The sequence below is a fragment of the Crocodylus siamensis genome, chromosome 1 (genome assembly GCF_052110815.1).
Source record: "Crocodylus siamensis isolate JL-2025a chromosome 1, ASM5211081v1, whole genome shotgun sequence".
NCBI lineage: Eukaryota > Metazoa > Chordata > Crocodylia > Crocodylidae > Crocodylus > Crocodylus siamensis.
This window is the reverse complement of record NC_143395.1, coordinates 232,377,930-232,398,835: the sequence shown is the minus strand read 5'-3', so window position 1 is coordinate 232,398,835 and position 20,906 is coordinate 232,377,930. Positions and strand designations below refer to the sequence as shown.

General features: G+C 44.0%; 1 protein-coding gene across 2 annotated transcripts in view; it reads right to left on the bottom strand.

Annotated features, from left to right (window-relative positions):
• Positions 1–18,249, bottom strand: part of ARL6 (ARF like GTPase 6) — a 34,851-nt gene extending 16,602 nt beyond the window's left edge. The window contains exons 1-4 of one of the 2 annotated variants that reach the window (XM_090058855.1): positions 18,122–18,249; positions 10,233–10,373; positions 5,652–5,713; positions 2,937–3,005 (exon numbers count right to left, since the gene is read on the bottom strand). In XM_090058855.1, coding sequence (XP_089914981.1) covers positions 2,937–3,005; positions 5,652–5,713; positions 10,233–10,355 — 254 coding nt within the window. In that variant the 5' untranslated portion in view covers positions 10,356–10,373; positions 18,122–18,249. The remainder of the gene's footprint in view (positions 1–2,936; positions 3,006–5,651; positions 5,714–10,232; positions 10,374–18,121) is intronic. The other variant, XM_090058864.1, reaches the window with a different exon arrangement.
• Positions 18,250–20,906: the final 2,657 nt, after the last annotated feature.

Sequence of the window (20,906 nt, the reverse complement as noted above, 5' to 3'; positions counted from 1 at the left end):
AATACTGAGTACCTAATTTTTTACCTACTTATCTTTTACTTCAAATTAGGTAAACACATTTTGGCAAGTGATACCAATCTAATTACGATATACACAGACTAAAATCAGCTACCGACTTAAGCTTTAATATAGAATTATCTTTATTTAAACACAATAAAAACACATAACACCATATATTAATGAATTCACTTAAATCTGTACAAGAAACCCTTTTAAATCTTTTTGCATTACAGTTAAAATTCACTGCAATTTTTTCTCATTATTTTACATTTCCCTAAGAGTCAGTTACCAATGTTTTTTTTACCTCTTTCTCTCTACATTAAAGTAATTATTATTTAGTTTTATATGCCATCCTTTCCAAAAGAGGCTCAGGGCAAAAATGTATATAAATAGAAGAAAATTTGAAAAAAAGAGTACAACAGTGCTGCAATCTATGACCAACTACCACCACCATTAAAAATAGTGGGGACTCTGTCCAAATTTCAACTGCAAAAATTTGCCCAGTTTCTTTTTTAAGGTACTGTATGAAACCTGACTAAACAGTAGAGAGATACTGTATAATGTTCTAGGAAATCTAAAACCACTAAAACAGTTATTAGCAATGACTCTATATGAAATTAGAGTTCTAGTACCTATTTAAGGAAATAAGGAAATAAAAGTCTGTTAAATCAGATTTACATTACTAACTGGTACATTATTAAATCAGATTTCAAAGTTTGCCTAAAAAAGTTTAGAAGACATCTTGAGGGAGAGCTGTATATGAAGTAAGCAAAAAACTACAAGTTTCAAATACTTTGAAGTACCTACTTCCTGTGCAATTTAAGATTAGCCTCCCTTATATTTAACTCTGAAAGGATAGTAAAAAGCATTCTTGCTTAACTTTACAAGTCTAAATAGGATATGGTATTGTATTTTCTTCAAACAATTTTTAACTGGACTGACAGCCTATATGGACAAAAGCAGTGCCCTGGTTGTACAGAAACTGGATATTAGAGAGCCTTAGAGGGTCAGCAATGCTGCTCAGAAACAGCACTGTTGATTTTTCAGTTGTTTTTTCTGCTCAGCAGGGATAACTGGCACACCAGCAGCAATACATGTAGGTGCCTCTACTACTTTAGGTCCAGGGGGTAGTACGCATGCTGCAGCACAGCAGTGCCTAGAACATTAAGTCAGCAGCATAGCTTTTGAAAACTGCTGACATTATAGCACCACACTCTGTCACATAAGAATACATCACTGCATTCAAGACTGACATCAATGCGAACCTCCTGCAAAATACTGATTAATGAAATCTGGTATCCAATTCCCATTAAGTTCCTTTGCAAATCTAGGCCTGAAACTTTTAGAAAACTCCCACATGCATGACAATATCACAAACTGCCAATTTTGTGTGTGTGTGGATAAAACTCTCTGAATTAATTCCTAATTTTAAAAAAAGTATGTTTCTATCAAAGCCTATCAATGAAGATATAAAATGTAAGTCCTTAAAATACGGAATGCAGGTTACTGTTTTCTTGCTGTCAATTGGACATGCTAAGAATATGAATAATGAGGGCAGAGAGAAGTTTAGGAGCTGGAAAGAAATACAAATTGCTTCAAATTTTGCCATCAGCAAGAGATAAAATAGAAAGTGCCAAAAAAACAACAGCAGTATCTGATAAAGTGCACTGATTTTCTCCAAACCAAATGGAAGAAAAGGTACCAAATTTGATCATATTTCTGATTATAAAGACACCTCATTCTGTGAAGCTTCACATTACACTGGTCTACAAAATAGCTGCAGTAAGTCAATATATTCCAGGTTTACCTAGCTTCAAAATGTCCACATACCGAAGGTCAAGAAATGATATTTCCTAATCTCTACCTCAAGTTTTCTAACTTTTAAATACGGTATTTATGTTGTATAGTTTCTATGTTGCTGTCACTGAGTTGCTGGCAAGCATACTAGCATCACCTCAAATCTCTGTATTTCTTTTTATTTTCTACACCCATACAGTGTCCCATTTTTATCACTGTAAGTGAAATGCAATTTGAATTATTTATAGTAACAAACCAGTATAAACCTACACCAACTATTATGTTTAATCAGAAACATATAGGTAGAAAAAGTAGGTTTCAAGTCTCAGTGTAAGAACACTTAATAAGTCTATAACTATGATAAAATACTGGAAGACTCCAAGCCAATTATTTCAAACCTGTAGTTTGGGAAAAATATTTTAAGTCACACTAATAACATCACAACCACACTACTTAATGTCTCATTTAAGCATCTTACAATGCCACTGATATTAGCTTTAGGACTGATAATCCAAGACTACCTTAAGACCAACATCCTGTTTTTACTTTTCATATGGCATATCCCATACAGCAAAGAGCAGCACAGCATAGAGATAGCTCATTTATAGTAAAATTGGGTACCTCAAATATCAGAAGCAGGCTAGCCAACAGCATCAAAGGTGCGCACAGGCCAATTTACCCTGCAAGTAAAGGGAACTGACATCCAATTTGCACAGAAATAAAGGATAAAGTTGGCCCCTGTGGAAACTTCATGGCTAGACTACTTCTGGCACCTAAACTACTTGGGTATCTCCATGTGATACTGCTTACTATAATGCAGACATAATAGAGTCTAAGATCAGAAGGGGCCATTGTGAACATCTTGTCTGACTTCCTGGATAAATACAGCCTATAACACTTCCTTGAATTAATTCCTGCTCAAACCACACCTTTGAGAAAAAGACCTAGACTTCATTTTTTTAAATGTCTAATTTCAGACAATCTGCTACAACCCCTGTTATGTTGTGCAACTTATTTCTAGCCTGAATTTGTCTAGCTTTAAATTTTAGGTACTTGGTCTTGTTATGCTTTTCTCTAAATCTTTTATGTATTTAGCTAAAATAAACAGTAATGTTTTAAACTCAATAATGTGTACTTACTTGTAGTAATGTTCCCATAGGTTTCTGTACCTGCCTTGACCTGACATGTCAAACACTGTGAAAGACAAACTGCAAAGGGAGAAAGAATGTGAGGCAAAGCAACAACAGGAAAAATATGTATTTTCCTATGACACTTAAATAGTAGTCAATTTAAGCCCTAGCCATTTAAGGAAAAAACAAAAGTAACTTTAGTACATCTGTCTTCTTTCTCCCCCTGTCATTTTTGTAGCTTTTTGATTTATTGTCTTCTGTTTAAAGATGGTTCTCTTTCCACTTTTGCATTATTTATGAAAGAACAAAGTAAGCCTAAAAGACAGAATAATAAACTTTCTTCAGTCTCATTTAAATCAGACTTCAGTCTCTTGATATCACTTTTAATACTTAGTATACTTAGAAAACTGGGAGAACATTAAAAATCACCCTTCCATCTAGAAGCAGCACATGTACAGAATTCTGTCCTTGAATGTGCACAGGTGGCTTCCAACAGGCAGAACTGCTTCTTTAAAAAAGCACCCTAACAATACAAAATTTCAGTTAAAAAACTTTAGTTTAACTAGGCTTCCCCAACTGGCAAAAGAAACAAGTGGCCAACTGTAGCTTTAGGGCACTTGTACATGTCACAAATATTGGCTGTTTTTGCACTTTAATTGCATCACTTTGTATACATGACAGTTTTTTATGATTTAAATGAGTTTGCTACATTGCAGACTAATTCATCTGCATCTGCATGTAGTTTAGTTTGCAACGTTGCAGGCTTTGACAGCTTGCCCCCCACCCTCCTCCCCCGCTGCGGGAGAGGCGTGCTGAAGGCAGAAGCAGTGAGGGGCCCACTCCTTTTTTTTTCCCCCCTCCCTATGAAGACTAACCACACCTGCCAGTGGGCCAAGTGACCCATGAGCTGCAGAGAGCCCATGTCCTTTCTTCCACAGAAGTGGCACCCCTGGGGCCACCCAGACAGGCTGCTAGTGGGCAGCTGCTGCCCACCTCAGGCTCGGGGAACAGTTGGATCCAGCAGGTGCTGCCTGTGACCTGGGGCAGCACCTGTGCAGCTAGCACCCTGCCCAGGAGGCACTGCGAGGCACACTGCAGAGGGAAGGACTGGGCCAGTCACTGTACAGTCCAGTGACAAGCTTGCGCAAGCAAGCTCTGCTGAGGGAAATAAAAAAGTGGTGAAGGGCCTGATCCTTTTTTATTTTCCCCTGTGGAGCCTGTCCACCTCTCCTGCAGCTTGCGGGGTGAGCTATGGATGGGTCCTGAGCTGTGGGGGGCCCCAGATCTTCCCTCCATGGCGACAGCACCCCCTGGATAGCATCCGCTTGCTAGCATCCCATCCAGGTGACCCCAGGGGATGTTGCTGACACAGATGAAATGACTGGGGTGCCTCGCAGCTCAGAAGCCACTTGACCCACTGGCAGCTTGCACCCCCTTCTCCCTTCTGCCCTGGCTGCAAGAGAGGTAGGCAGGCTCCACAGGGGAGAAAAAAAAGGGGGGGGCATTAGGCCCTTCAGCATAACAGTGACAGAAGTCCCTAAATTGAAATGGTGGGTTTTTAATCACTGCCTTAAGCTGTATTCCAAATAATAAATATAGTAACTCCACTTACAAAATCTGTGATCCACTTATGGCATCAAACAATACAAATATAGATACAAATATAAATGAATTTGTGCATAAGGAAATCCAGAATTGCTCCCTGTGTGAAAACTTTTATATTACACATGGGTATCCACCCAAGAAGCTATTTTAAATCCACACTTCACCTTATTCATTATTTTGATATGGATTCATATTTCCTGAATTAAGAGAGCTTTTAAAGACCTTTTTAAAAACTTTGTATTGTGTAGGAAAATTAATGGTGAATCTACTCCCTTGTTAATTAACTCAACATGCAGAATAACAGCAACAACCACAGCACAGTGATAGCCTACTTTGTAGCCAGGTTACCCAAACCATTAAGCAGGTCAACAACTATGAGTACAAGAACTCAGCTTCTTAAAAATATACATTTACATGAGCCCAAAAGCAAGAAACTTGTTAATTGTATACAAGTTCTCCATCTATTTGGGTGCACAGCTTGATTTGAAGACTGCCTGCATCCCTTTAAGAAATACTATGAAGGTCATGAGAGCTAGTTGTTTGTGAATTTTATATAATCTTTCAAGTTCTTAGCACATACAAGTGGGGCAATTTCTCTTCTACCTCATATTTAATTTAACCAATCATTTCCTCTTCTTTTTCCTGACCTTAATCCATGCCATCTTCATGTTACCAAGGCTGCAGCCACCCTTTTCCAGTTAAGGAGATTAGATTGCAATCTCTTCAGAGTATCTCAGTGATATAGTTCTTAACTGAGTACAGGTTCATGTTCAGTGATCTGAGACATGCCTTTCCCTAGGGCTACACATGCAGGGCTGGTAGGATTCCCCGTTCTATTCATTCTAGAAGTGGAAGATGAAGAATCAAAGCCAAGTTTCTCAAGCAAGCAGTATTTCAAATCTATCATCTTACACAAGCAGTAGTACCATTTACAGAATGTTTCAACACTGGTGGCCTGGTCTCAATCTAGGCTCTACAATAATACGAACAATTGAATCATGATACTTCACTGTGTCATCGCATAATATCTTGGTTCAATATATTTCTCTTAAAAATAACTGACTGTGTACTATAGTGTTACTTATTATATCAAGCAACTGAAAAAAATAATGCTGATACCTGGATGTCTTGAATTTCTCTATGCTGAATCCTATTGTTGGAACTATGTCTTGAGTTTGAGCCTTCAAAAGAAAAAATGTTTTAAAATAAACTCATGTTAATTTAGAAACATATAATTACTGAAATACAACCTCCTTCTAAGTTACCTATATCCCCCAAATTCTGATGCATTACATCATATTCAGGATCAATCCAGGAGCACAAAAAACATTCTGGCTCGACAGTGTGGGTACTTAAAAGAAATTATGAGGAAGGTACAATATTTATCTTAAGATGAGGATTTTCTAGCAAAACAATGAATACTTGTATTAGCTGTGAACTGAGGAAGCAGAGTTAGGGAAACTTCTGCTTTAATACCAAATTCCTTTCCTTTAGTTTTAACAGCATAATTTTCTTTAACATACATGCTGAGCTGTGAGATATACCATTCTCAGAAAAGAATAACTTTCAGGGTTGAGGAGTCATCAATGAGATTATAGCACAAGAAATCCAAGTATTTTTTGCCCTCCAGCAGACATAGTTTCAATGAAAAGAATACCCTGATTAGAGAGCAGTCATTTGCTCTAACTTTCCTTATCATCAGGCTTCAGAAGGAACATATTTGCTGTTGGGAAGCAGCAAGTAGCATTTTTAGGCTATAGATCTTAAGTAGTGCTTCAAAAACAGTACCATGTTTACCAGTGAATCAAAGCCTAAAGGGCTAGCAGGTACCAAAAGGCCTGATTACCAAAAATCAGCAGATAACTTAGCTATCTATACAACTAAAACAGGTATTTTTTAAAGCAGCAGCAATACTGAAGTATGAAAAAGTTCATCCTATTAGGTTGCTAAAGCAGGGGATGGCAACCTATAACCTGCAGAGCCATTTGATGCATCCTATGGATAGGGGGATTGGCAGCCGGGGCCTTCAGCAACAGTGGTTTGGCAACAGTTGTTTTACCCATGCCTCTGCTTTGAAAGGTGGCAGGTACTCTCCCTGTGTTGCAGTGGTGTCCTAGTGCCTGCCTTCCCTCTGACCTGAACTAGGTCACTAGCCTGCGGCCTAAAAATGTTGCAAAACACTGTACTAAAGAACTTGGTGATCTGAAAAAGTAACAGTAATCCCTCTTCAGACTTTCAAGTGGAAATATTGCTGTATTTAATTGAATAGAAGATAAGGTTTTTCTCCTGAAAAGGAGAAAATTAAAATGTCTCTCCAGCAAGGGGAAAAAAATCTCCTCATTTTACAATCTCATACACGGAAACCTCATTAAATACACTGTCTTTTGTTAAACTGGTGTGAAAAGCAGCATGTGCTCAGTAATGGAAATCAACTATGAAGTTGATTAAAATGCAGCCAACACTGTCCATGACTTTAAAACACATGGTCCATATTGGGCAAACATACTGATAGGAACCTATCAAGGATAGTTTAGTGCAGCCTGTCTAAATAAAATCAGTAGTAATGTCTATTGCATTCAGTCCCCCTCAACACCAACTCTTCTTCAAGTCATGGTGAGCCACTACACTGAATACATTTAGACTTCCTCTTCACTCCTGAACCTGAGATGTGCTTTCTTGCTCATTTCTAATGATTCCTGTTTCTTAACCAGTCCTAAATGTCTTTCAAGCATCACCAAATTGGGCCCCAAACATTCACCCAAAACTCCTCTGTCACCCCCTCTCTCTGTCCATCACATATGATTAGTGGGGCCCCACCCTCTATGAGGTGAAACCTGACCAGGTTGCCCTGTGCCTAATCTGTATATAAAGTTTTGAAAGATCCCAGAACTCATGACAAGAACACTTTGTTCCAGTCATGAGTTGGTGGGGGGAGTTAACTAGTACGTGGATCCTTTGTCAGGGGGTATCTGGAGTACACACACATGCTGAGCATTGCTGAGGTGTGGGGTCATCATGGCTGTTGAAATGGTATTGACTCTGCTGGGGCTTAGCCCAATGGTGTATAAAATAAATCATGAGCCTTTGGGCTTTGGGCTAATATCATGTGTAGTGTGAAGAATCAGAGGATAGTTACTCAGGGTGGGCCCCTGCCCACGAGTATGGGTCCGGCAGGAGCAACATTGCCATGCTACAGCTGGAGCTCCCGATCCACCTGAGCTCTCCTTTACCACCTTGCCAGGTGAGGCGGATTGGCAGGAATCGGTGGATGGGCCAATATCCGGGACTGAGCAGAGAGCCAGGGGTAGAGGCAAGTGAAATGGGAAGATGACAAGCAAGTAGGGCAGTTGCCATATCCGGCCCAGAGACTGACGTCCCCGGGAACGGGGCAAGACACCGATCCAGTCTTGTGGGCTCAGAGGAGTCCTCATAGAAAGGGAAAAGAGAGAGAAAGAGAGAGAGAGAGGAAAAGGACACACTCTCTCTCTCTGCTTGTTTTTTTTTTTTTGCGCTGACTAGTTGCTGCGGGCTGCCAATCAAGCTGGTGCGGCGGCAATTAGAAGTGGAAGTGGGAAGACCCCACATTTTTCCTCCCATCCCTGGGCAGCCTGGTTCTGAGGGGAGCTGAATCTGGGAGAAGCACTTCCCTGAGCCTCTGTTTGGAAAGGGGGAACTTAACATGGAGAAGGGAAGTGGGGAATGTCTCTCCTGCCTAATCTGTGATCCTGACTGATCACCGCAGTTTCAATTAGAAAACAAAAAATCCCATTTGCCTGCAGCACCGACAGTCAAGTGCCGAGGAGAAGGCGGGCAGATCAGAAGGGGGTTGTCTCGAGCCCCAACAACCTGGGAGGGAACTTGGCATGGCTAGCGAATTTCTTTTTTTCATTTTTTTTATTTCGTCTTTCGCCAGCACAGAACCTGGTGGTGTGAACCAGCTGTTACTTGCCGTTGGGGTGGGGAAGTCATCACTCCTCCCTTTTCATTTATACCCTTAAACATCAAAGTCATGGCAGGCAAGAATAGAAAGAGAGAGCCACCCCAAGTACACTAACAGAGGGTCCACACAGGTGGGAGAGAATCGGTGAATGCCAACTGGGCGCAAAGGGACACGCCTGTATCCGGTGACCACCCAACAGTAGTTTGTACTCTACATAAGTAGGTGTCAAAGTGCTACATAAAAGTTTGTTTTTGGGGTAGTTGTGCTAAAAATTAAAACTTTCAAAAAAGGTAATATGCATCAATTCTGAATAATCCAGTATGGCTATATTTATTTTAAGTTCAGTGTTTTCAATTTTGCTTCTCACTTCCATATGTTCATAGAGAGCCAGGTCTGACAATAAGGGGCTCCAAGAAAAAGAAGTTTGGGGCAGGCAGAGGGCAAGAAGGCTACCTGTTCCCCCCCCTCCCTGGTCCTTCACCCTGAGATTTATTTTCCCTGCAGTAGTAGTGGAAGAGGGTCAAATTCAAGGCATACCTCCAATAATTAGATTCTATACCTGGACAATTAAAACAAGTTTATACATTTTCCATATATAGAATCTAACTACTGGGGAGTAGTTTTATAATCAGGGTCATCTTGTATTACAGCAAATACAGTTAAATTTTTGAGCACCTTATTAAAAAGCACCTAACTTCCTTCACATATACACTAAAATTGATGTTGTTTCTTGACCTGTAAAATATGTTATAAAAAATATGTTTGCTAGCACAATTAGCAGTTCGCCCAAAGGTTCTCATGACTAAGTTATCTTATTTGTACACAAAGTGGAGAAAGTTCAACTTGCTTTAAGGAATGCATCAGAAACAGAAATATAAAATTCAAGGAACTTGCCTGGAAGTAGACGAAGAACAAAACTGTAGTTGATAGTTAAAAGGAACAGTTAAAAAACCCCATCTCTTTCAAGGCTACTTTGCAAGACAGCACCTCAGTTCATTAAAATCCTTCAATGCATGTAAATAAGAAGGCAAGGAATAATATTCTACCACTGACTCACCTCTATAATACCTACAAAACCTGTTGATAATGCATTTCAGAGCATATTGGATTCCATTTCTAAACCACATCAACATGTAATATGTACCTCCCCCGTGTCAAACTTTCTCAGTCATACAAGACATTGGTAATGAACTCATATTTTCTTTTAACCAGTAGATAAATGCATTTGATTATTATAGTCCATTCACTGTAAAAATTATTCTGCTTTAATGACACCAAAGTGGTCATTAAGATTTTGCATTTTTTACTATTCACTGGCTACCTCTGTAGCACCAGGAAATATTGTAATTCACAAACACCATGTTTAATAAATATACTTCAGCCAAGTGCTAGTCACAATAAAATGATGCTTCTCCCAAATCATATTAAATCATATAAAGAAAATACTGCTGTTTTTTTTTTTTAAAGATCAGAAGAGTTTCTGTCAGCTCTTTAATCACAGTCAACATAAACCCTTTTTTATCCCCTTCTCTTTGAGGGCATTGGGTATAATTTTTGAATGCTTCCATTTAAACAGATATAATAAAAGTGAGTTTGCAATGTATTTGGATGTATTTCTAACCTTGAAGAGGACTCTTGATTAAACTCTTGATTTCTCCCCATGATTAAACCTAGCATATTATAACATCTAAAAATAATGTATACAAACATTAGGTCTAAAATAGCACTTGGTAAAAGAGATAACAAATCAGGCTACTTACATTTGAAGGTTTAAGCTTATTAATGATAGTTGTTTTGCCACTGTTATCCAACCCAAGACACAAAACGTGAACCACCTTCTTTTTCAGCCCAAGCCATCCTGCTAGTTTATCAAACAACCCCATATTCTGATTCAAATGCACCTGGTTTCAGAAGAAAAGAAAAGGAAACAGCTATTCAAAAGCTGCTACAGGTACTGTAGATCTGGCACAGTGGGTAGGCATATGGGTCAGAAGTCCACAGACTTAAAAGGACAGTAGACAAAAGACACTATAAAAGCAGTGTCACAGAAGGTTTGGTTAACATAAGTAAATAGAGTATAAGCTGATTACAGAAAAGAAGCCTTGCCACAAAAGAAGATTGGCTGCTTCTAACCCTGCCTATACAGCAAAATGTCCTTGATTGACTGGGTAGTAATACTGACATTATACAAAGTGTTTTAGTGACATAAATTGTGACAAGACTGTAATACCTCAGTATCTTCTAAACCATACCAAAAGCAATTATGTGGTATCTGAAACTATCAGTAGTCCAACTAGTCATTGCAGTTCAGATGGTAAAAGCTTCATGTTGTCACATTTACGTTTTCACAAGACTACTGTATGGCTTTTTAGGGATGTACCAATAGAGATTTTTGGAGCTGATACTGATATCTGATTTTTAAGGAGGCATATCAGCTGATGCCGATCTGATTTCCGATATGCAGCCCGGCAGTTTGAAGAACAGTGTCCAGCTGGTACATCTGTTATGAGGGAAGGGGAGGGTTGGGAGGGGAGCTGATTGAGGCCCCCGCAGTGAAGGAGGGACCGGGGCTGGGACAGGCACTGCCCAGCTGGGCCAGGGCTCATCCGGGGGGCATGGGGTGGTGGTTCTTGCCACTGCACGCACCCGAGGAGAGCACAGGGGGTGTGTACCATGAATCCGCCCACGGAGAGGCAGGCTGCAGCTGAGAGCTGGGGTGGCGCTGGGCTCTCCTTGGCGAGGGCTGGGCCAGGCTGCACTCAGGGCAGCTGGCAGCAGTGCTGGGAGGAGGGCTACTGGGGGGGAAGATTGCAGCATTAAGAACATTCACTGTAGCCCCCCCAACCCTCCTGCCAGCGTTGCTACCTGCCCCGCCCCAAGCACAGCCCAACCCAGTCCCCACTGGGAAGAGCCCAGTGCAGCCCTGGCCCCTGCCTGCAGTGGCAGCTCCCCCATGCCCTCCCCCCCACCTCCCAGACTAGCCGTGTCTCCGCCCTGTGTCCTGCCCTGGCTGGGCAGCAACTGTCCCAGCCCCGGCCCCACTCCCTCCTTCACTGTGGGGGCCTTGATCTGCCCCCCCATGCCCCTTCCGTCCCCCCACTTCACCACAAAAGATTTTCTCCATGCTGCCAAGTTGTGCTCCTCACCGCCTATGTGCTGTGCTGCAGCTACGCACATACACAGCCCATTTATTGGCAACATTAGCAGCCACGTCAGGCTGATTTCCGAGGCAGGCAATTTTCTTTATATTGGTGCCAATCTGATATCAGACTGATGTATCAGTGCACTTCCATGGCTATTGATACCCAAACTCTAAATAAAACTATGGCTAGTTAATTCAAACCATAACTGAAATGAGTTATATTGGTATTAACAACTATACATTAGAAACTAATTCACTGTAAATAGCAACTAATTAGGACAGATTTCCCAGACATATAGTCAAACGATATATAATGCTCAAGCATTTGTCATCTGAAAGCAAAATTGCCAGTCATGCCCAGAAACTGTATCACGAAAGGCACTCAGCCCTGGGAGAGAAAATAAGAATTCACAGCAAAAGCCTACAGCATCAGGTTGTACACAACTTGCATAAAAAACTGCATTCTGAAAGCTAAAACCAGGAATAATTTCAATATTTAAGAACTGAAATGCAGTTAATTCAGTCTGCTCCATACGCAAGCGGAGTCATTCAGCCCAGGACCAGGACTTGATGTTCCCATTTCAGGACAGTCACGACCAATTAGGGAGGGGTGGTCACCCTACTTTGCAGGCCAGTAGTCAGACAGCCCTGATTTAAATGACCAAACATGACAAGGGATGGAATAAGTTGAGAAGGAACTAAGGAAAAATCTATTCAAACCTACCAGCTCAACAACCTCTCAAGGCACAATGACCAAGATTAAACACATTTAAAATGTGTTTAGTATCATTAAAAGAAAATTGTGATCATTTAACTAACCACATTAGCTTAAAGTGCTGATGGGAAACAAGAAATTATAAACCAATTCTAAGGCAACTTTCTATTATTATGTAGTGCAAATGAAGCATTCTGCTTCAGAAATTCTAGTAATCTACTGCAGACCCTAGATGTTCAGTAGCTCCAAAATAGTTTAACTTGATGATTTGTAAAGGAAGGGATCTCTCATAACAAAATTAGATGATGACTTGGGGACCTGTCATAGCTGATTAATTTTCAGTTATTTCTCTTCTAACTCCTAATTATTTTGTACAATTAGATTCCTGGATTTTGAATCATGGCTTGTTCTTTGTCAAATAAACTTGACAAGGATACTCTTTTCTAAAACACATTACTTCATTGCCTGCTCTAGAGACCAGCCTATATTCAGAAAGAAGTGGTTAAAGAGAAAACATTTTTAATTAAAATTCCATAATATAATATAATATCATTCATATTTATTCCTTTTAATGCGTTTTGCTGACTTGCAACAGTTTGGTAATAATAAGAAGGTCCCTTAATTGTTAATAGGATGAATAAAGAAATTAAGTCCTAAAAATGCATACACCTCCCTCAACACCAGAAGTTTAAAAAAAAAGTGTTACCAAAAAAAACCTAATATAATGTCAGAGTAACACAGCTGTGCTGTAAAACATTTCTTCAAGTTTTTAACAGCAATATTACCTCAGTCACATTGTGCACATCTGAATGTACAAATTTTTAACATGAACATTAAGTAGAGCACATACTTCACAATGAAACAGGAATATATTGAGTATTTAGAATTCTGCTTCATTAAATGTGGCTCCTCAAATCTATACTTCCATGTGTTCTTTATTGACAGTTTAACCAAGCACCTATCTTATGGCATTTGTTTAATTTTAGTTTATTTTTTATTAAAAAGAAAAATTACCCTTATTACTATTAAGTAATAGTACTTATTACCATTTAAGTTCTAACAACACAATAGTGAATTAGTGGCAATACCATACTAACTGTAGACAGATTTCTGTAAATGTAGGTTAAAAGGGGCAGGTATAAATTCCCAATGGAAAAAGTAGAAAATTAATTCCATTCTGACATAAGAGTTGGTATCAAGCACACACAAGAAAGCAAAAGAAGCATCTCAGCTCAGTTGGGTGCTGGCTATGGTCCAGGAAATCTGCTTCCTCTCAGGGCTTTTTGGATGTGAGGTATGCCTAGCAAGAGAAAATGGTGTAGATTCACTTCCAGAGACTACCTCTGGTTTAAGGCAGGGAAGATACACACCTCTTAAAGACTAAGATAAAAACAGAGCACAAGCTTTCATACTCAAGTTCATTTCACCCACATGGGACAGAAGCTCTTATTTTCCTGGCACTCTACAGAGCCTAGGAGGTGTGAAGACCCTGCCAGGGACTGAGCACAGATGGGGTCTGAGAATACATTTCATTATTTGGTTTGAACCCTTTCAACCCCAAGTGTCCCCTTTATATAACCTAGCTGAAGTAAAGTGCTAGAGATTGGGTGAAACACCTGGAAGATAAGGAAGGAAGAGGGGCTGCCATAATGCATCAGGACAAAAGCAGGCTTCATTGGGATGGTGTAGTTCAGACTTAGCAACCTGTGATCCAGCAGTTGCTGATCAATGGCTGAGTGGGAGCCCGAGGGCCAAAACCCCTCATAGGCTCCCAGCTGGAGAGCGTTGACTTAAAGGTATGGTTACCAGACACAAGACAGCAATGTCCAGAGATCCCACAAAACGCATGCTCTGCTCAGCAAGTTAACAAATGTATTCACCAAACCACAGAAACACAATTTTACTGCTTCCAGTTCTGAAGCTGGCATGTGCAGAACCCTGAAGACATATAAGCACCATACAGACTTTGTCTGCCTTGAACCACTGAGACATACCTGAAGGGGAAAAGTGGATCTGTACAGCGGTTTCTGCTGACAAACTCTGTATTCAATGGTGACTAAGGAACATACGGTGCGTGTACATGTGCAAATAATGCAGGATCAGTTTACTCTAAACTGCCACTACATGTGCAGAGATATGGGAGCAAATTTACTGCTCCTGGCAACAGTCTGATCTCAGTCCCTGGGGCCCTGCACCAAGCACCTTTCACCACCAGAAGATGAAGGCTCTAGCTGCAGCTGCCTGTGGCCAGCAGCCGTCTTCAAAAGGCAACCCCATACATTGCTATCTGGCCAGCCACTTTTCTCAACAGAAGCAGCATGTGGCAACTGTCACTGCAGCCTCTACCACCCAGCCCTGGAAGTGACATCCAGTGCCCTCTTGCCCTGGCTCACTGTGCCATCCCAGGCCTCCTCACCACCACACAGCTGCTGCCCAGACCCCGTCCTGTCACCTGAGCCTTGATGGCATGGAAGGAAAGCCCCCGCTGCCCTACAACCTCTGTTGCCACCTGGAGGGTTACCTGTGGCTGTGCTACATGTCCCTGTCTCCCAGCAGCCACGGAACACATTGCCGCCAGCATCGACACATTCCTGGACATGTGAGAGGCCCACGCCCACCTAGCTGCGGAGGCACAGGCTGCTCAATAAAGTTTTGCACTGTTTCCTGCCTTCCTGTGGGGGAGGGGAACCTGGGGCCAGGGGACTGCAGCCAGGCCTGGTGGGGAGGTGGGACGGGGCAGGGAGGGCCCTCTCTGCATTGCAGGGCTTATGATATGGATGTGGTAGGCATGCCCAGCAGCCTGGGTCAGTCCCTACTGGTGGTGAGGACATGCAGCTCCCGGCAGTGTCCTAGGGTGTAGGGCCATGGCATCCAGCTGCATGGGCAGAGGCCCTTTGCAGGGAGAAGCTAGAGCTGCTGGCAGTGCCATGGTTGCCCTGGCCTTGTGGGTGGGGCTGAGGCCGTGGAGCTGGCAGGGCAAGAGCTGGCCTAGGCTCCCAGATGCTGGGGGTGGGGAACGTCATGGGACGGTCTCCTGGCAGGTCAGGAGGGCCCTCCCACAGTGCCACTTCACCATGGTGAAGCTGGACAGAGAGGAGGCTTGACCAAGCTGCCTGTGCTGGAGTAGGTGGCACAGCTGCGGCCAAGGTCCTAGGGAGCAAGGATCTCATCCAGCTGCTGCATAAAGGGCATGGACTTGTGGACAGCCCCCACCTGGCAGCTGTGGTCAGTGACCATGACCCACTGTGCCCACAAGACCTTGACCTTTATGTGACACTGGCATGCCGAGTGGTTGTGCCCGTGCTCTCAAAAGTGGCCTGACAGCCCTTTGTAAGTGTGCATGTTGGATCAACTGCTCCATGCAAACTTGCTGAGGACCTCAGACTTATCCCACAGCACCAAAAGGTCCACAGTCTCTTCCTGGGACCAGTTGGGGCCCTAGGAGGTGGCATGAGCCTTTGGGCTTTGGCCAGGGAGGATGCCAGAATGGCTCCCGTAATGGCTTGCTGAGCCTCCCTGTGGCAGTACTGGTGCTGCCAGGCCTGGCCAGGGGTGTGCAGTGCAGAACAGTGCAGGGGCACAGTGTAGGATAGGCCAGTGCATGGGCCAGGCAGTGCCAAGCACCACATGTAGGGTCGAGGCAGGTTGCTGTGGGTAACCTGGGGCTAGCTGGAGTGGGACCCAGTGGCCACAAGCTGGCTGCAGACGGCCCCAGGTGCTCCCAGGCCTTGCAGGTACCTGCAGCACCCTGTGCAGCTGGATGGGGTAGCCTTGGCAATGTGGTGCTAGGGAGCAGCACTGGGGTGTGGGCAGGCTGCTGCAGCTGCCCTGGGGCCTGTCCTGGGGGACATGGTGGCCAGCAGAGGCCACAGCAAGTGTCCCTGCAGGCTCTTAAGGGCCTGGGGCTGTGGCAGGAATAGAGCCGGCTCAGCCCTGGGGCAGGAGAGGCTTCCAGCCTTGGGGCTGGCCTCCTAGTGGTGAGGCTGACCAGGATTAAATTTGCTCCCGGTCAGCATCTACACATTTGCTACTGCACAATAAGTAACTACAAAAAAAATTGCTACTTGTATTTACAGGTAGTAGATGTACTCACAAGTAGTGCAAACACCTGCACAGTAAGCATCTGCACATGTATACAGTGATGTTTACTGTGCAGTAATTTGTGCTAATCTTGAGTAAAGTATCTCATGTAGATGCGCCCACAGTAAAAGAAACTGTTGTCATGTAGGACCCCATGACATTTGCCACAGAGTTGGAAGAGCATTAGGTACAGGGCCACTGGATGAGCAAGGGCACTTTCAGGGTCAGATCAAATAATTGCTACCTTACGCCCATGGTAGATGTTATATTTACTGTGTGATTAACATGAGAATTGCATGATAAACAGTAACATGCCAGGAGTTCTTTTTATTATGTGATAAAAAAAAGCAGTTATTTGTTAAATGTGGAACTTCTCTGCATTTTTATTGTGCATCTTACTTAGAAAGTTAACTTTGCCTTTGCCAGAGAATGTTTAAGTGATGTCAGACAAGTTATTTAACTGTACCTTGTTGCAAAACATCACTAACTTCATATGGGAGTTTGGGGCACCAACTTTATTGGCAGAAACAATGAGCACTTACAGCTGCAACTGTAGTTGATGAAACACCTACTTGGACCATAAAACTTGCTACCTAACACTAATTACGTTGCTTTTCCCCACCTGAATTGGCATCTCAGAGCAGGTGCCCCAAATGGGCATTTAAATGACTCTGTGCCTCTAGCACCCATTACCAAGATGGTAATAACCATCACCTCCCTGGGTTATCCTGAGGATAAAAATCATTGTGTGTGAGGTGCTCAGATACTGTGAATAGCACAGAACGAAATTTGACTACGGCAACATTCAAGGTGCTCCCATTAAAGGGAGAACAAACATGGGCACACAAGATGGGGTGGAGGGGGCAGGGGTGGACTTGAGAGAAGACAACAGTCACACGTGCAAAATGAAAAAAAACGAAGGTAACTGTGGGCCGTATTAACAGGAGTATCCTAGACAAGGCAAGGGAAATGACAGCACCAGTCAGCTTGGCCTCAGCTGAAGGGCCACATTATAACCGCAGGCCCTCTAACATGGAAGAATGCTGTGTAGAAAGTGAAGGATCCACAGGGAAGCAGAAAAGAAAGGATCAAGGGCAAGGGTGGGGAGGGGAGGCAGAGACCTGGGACCAGCTAGTGGGGGGAGTTTAAAGGAGAGGCTGCTGTGGGGGCATCTGTGGCTGTGGAGGTCTGTGGGCATTTGTGTGGGTCTGTGTCTACATAGGCATCTGAGGGTGTCTGTGTGGCAATCTGTGTCTGTGCACACGCATCTGTGTAGTTCTCTGTGGGTGTCCATACAGGGGTCTGTAGAAGTCTGTAGGCACATCAGGTCTGTGGGAACCTGTGTGCGTCTCTGTGGGCATGTCTATGTTTGTGGGTGTTTGGGGCACACCTATGGCCAGGTGGGCAGCTGTGGGGTCTCTGCAGCTGCCGGCATGCGTCTGTGTGGGGCTGCCTGTGGGCGCCTGGGCCTGCGGCCACGTGGGTCTGCGGGCAGCGGCGTAGTTGCCCACCCCCCCGGCTGGGCCCGGGCGGTGAGACGGGGGCGGGGAGGCCGTGAGAGAGCAAAGGAGCGGCCAGCGCAGCGCCCTGAGGCCGAGACTCAGCACGGGCGGCGACAGCACCAGCCAACTTCGCACCCGGGCAAGGGCAAGGGCCAGCCCGCAGGAGGAGGGAAACGAACCCTAGCGCGCACCCCCAGGCCTCACACTCACCACACCCGCCGCCGCCAGCGTCGTTACCTAGGAGACTACACCGCTGCCTTGCCTCCAAGCTCCCCCCCTTCCGCTTCCCCGAAGCTGGCTCTTGCAGGCTGTAGCCCCGCCCCCTTCCCCGAAGCTCGCTCTTACGGACCGCAGCCCCGCCCGGGTTTCAAGCCCTGCGCCTGACTAGCTAATCCCCACAGAGGCGCCGTGTGCCTGTGCTGCAGGAGCGCCCTCTGGGGCTGGAGCTGGGGCTGGTGCGAAGCTCTGTCTCTGAAGAAGCCTGCTTGCACCCAAAAGCTTGCAAGGAAGAATTTTTCCAACTATTTTAGTTGGTTTCGTAAAAGATACCAGGTTTATCCAAATAACCTTGGCGGCCTCTAAGGCTAGCAGCAGACCCCCTCCTTTGGTCCTGGGCTCCCCCAGCGAGAGGCCAACACTGCTGCCCCACCTGAAGTCCCCACCTGAAGTCCACTTGCCCATGGTGGCTCATTGCAAGCTGCCTGGGTAAAGGACTGTGCCCCTGCCCTTGTCTTCATGCAAGTCAAACCAGCCCCGGGTTCAACCCCACATCAGTTCTTAGCCAAGCGTCCGGTGTTAAGCTTGCCAGTGCTCTGAGGAGGGAAGCAGTGAGCCACCCAGTGATGCACACCAGCTTGCACACAGATCCAGAGGGGAGAATTGCACGCTCGGGTTGAAGGGAGCAGGGCAAAAGCTAGACATCTGGCTGTTGCTGTGCCAGGCCCCAGCTGCCAGAGGTGAGCAGCTTTCAGGTTTATAAATGAGAGCACAGCTGTCCTGGAAGCTCAGTGTTAGAGGGGGAGTAGCCACAGTGCTCCCTTGTCCCTTCCTGGCTGGCGCTCAACTATGAACTATGGAGACTATGAACAGAAGAATAGCATCAATAGGGAAAAACAGTGATGTGTTGGTAACTCCAGACCAGCCATGGTGGAGAAGAAGACTTAAACCTGCAGCCTGCTGGCGAAGGCAGCCTGTGTGTGTGGCACGCAGAAAGAAGGTTTCCTTCTTCCAGGATGAGCAACTTAAAGTACAGCTTTTTTTCTGGATGTTGTACAAATACCATTGAGTTTCCATGTCTGTATTCTTGGTTGTAGATGTGTTGGCCTAAGAATGGAGGCAGACAAGGTTCTTTGGGTAGATGGGATATCTTTTATTAGATCAACTAAATAGTTGGAAAAATTGTTCTTTACAAAAGATGATTAGTGGTATGGGGGGGCTTCCATATGAACAGAGACTAAAGAGGCTAGGACTGCTCAGTTTAGGAAAGAGACATTTGAATGGGGGCATGATAAGCATTTACAAAATACTAGATGCTGAAGAAAAAGTAAATAGGGATTTATTACTTGCGCTCTCTCAATACAAGAACTAGGGGTCATAAAATGAAACTAGTAGCTAGGGGCATGTTAACATGAGATGTTCACTGTGCAGTTGACTAATTAAATGTTTGGTAAACATCTCAGAGCCTCCCTGTATGCCCCTATTAAGCCACACAAAACAAATAAACTCCACAACAGGTTAGGACTTATAAATACATGCCCTAACCTGCTGCAGAGACTTTTCATGTGCAGCAGCTCACATGTAGACACTGTCCTGGTTTGCTGGGATACGAGGGTGCTTTGGTGTGGGGCTAGCCTCATGCCCCGTTGATCCCTTCCACAGCACATGGAGTCCCATTGGAGCAGCCAGCCAGCCCAGGGCTGCCCCAGTTAGCCCCACAGTGAAGCATTCTCACGCCTCAGCCAGCTGCTCTGCAGCATGTGGAGGCCTGTTGGACCAGTCCTGGGCTGGCATGCTGACCCCCAGGTTCCCTGCCAGCCCGGGTTGCTCCAACTGGGCTTTATGTGCTACGCATGAATAAACTCTGGAGAAACATACTCTGGATTTTTTTGCTCCCAGGTACACATTCAAACAGCGCACCTGGGAGCAAAAAACTCTGAAGCTCTGGGGTTTCTTTGTGTTCATTAATCACAGGTATGGATGTGTCCAGTAAATTTAAAACTAACAGAGGAAAGCTCTTTTATAACACAGGATGTAATTCAAGTGTAGAACTCATTGCCATCAGAAGTTGTGGAAGCTGACAGTTTAGCCAGATTCAAAAAGGGATTGGACAAATTCTTGGAGGAAAGGGGCGTTTGTAGCTACTGAGCATGGGGGTTAGGGATGCAGCCCCTGAATCAGAACTTCCTAGACCTTAAATGCTGGAGGCTGCCACTGAGAGAGGAACAGTGGAAAAAAACTCTGTCATACCCAGTTCAGTCTCCCTTTCAGCACCCACTCCCTGCCACTGTGTGACACAGGATACTGGGCAAGATGGACACATTGTCTAACCTAGTATATGGCAGTTCTTATGTTTTTATGTAAAGCCCACAGACCTTTGGAGTTCTTTTAATTTTCCTTTCTGATTAGGTTTTCAGAGTTATTCATTTAGACTGGGTGGAGGGGGGGTCACATATTCATGCTTCCGTCTGCAACTGGGAGGACTAATCGCTGTGTTTTAATGGAAGTTGATATTCTCCCATAATTACTTCATTTAGGAAGCTGAGGTATTAAAAAAGGAACCATCATGATGAGCCTCGTGAAAAGATCACAGGAGCTGGTAACAACGTAAAACCTAATCAACATATGGGCTGAGTTTAAGTGCAAGAGAAATTTTCCTGGTTTCCAGATTAAAGTTAGTCTGCATCTATATTTCCGTACACACAGAAGAAACAAAAATGGGACCAAAGGCCTCACTGCAATCAGAACTTTTAAGGCAAAGCTCACTTTGTTTATTCTG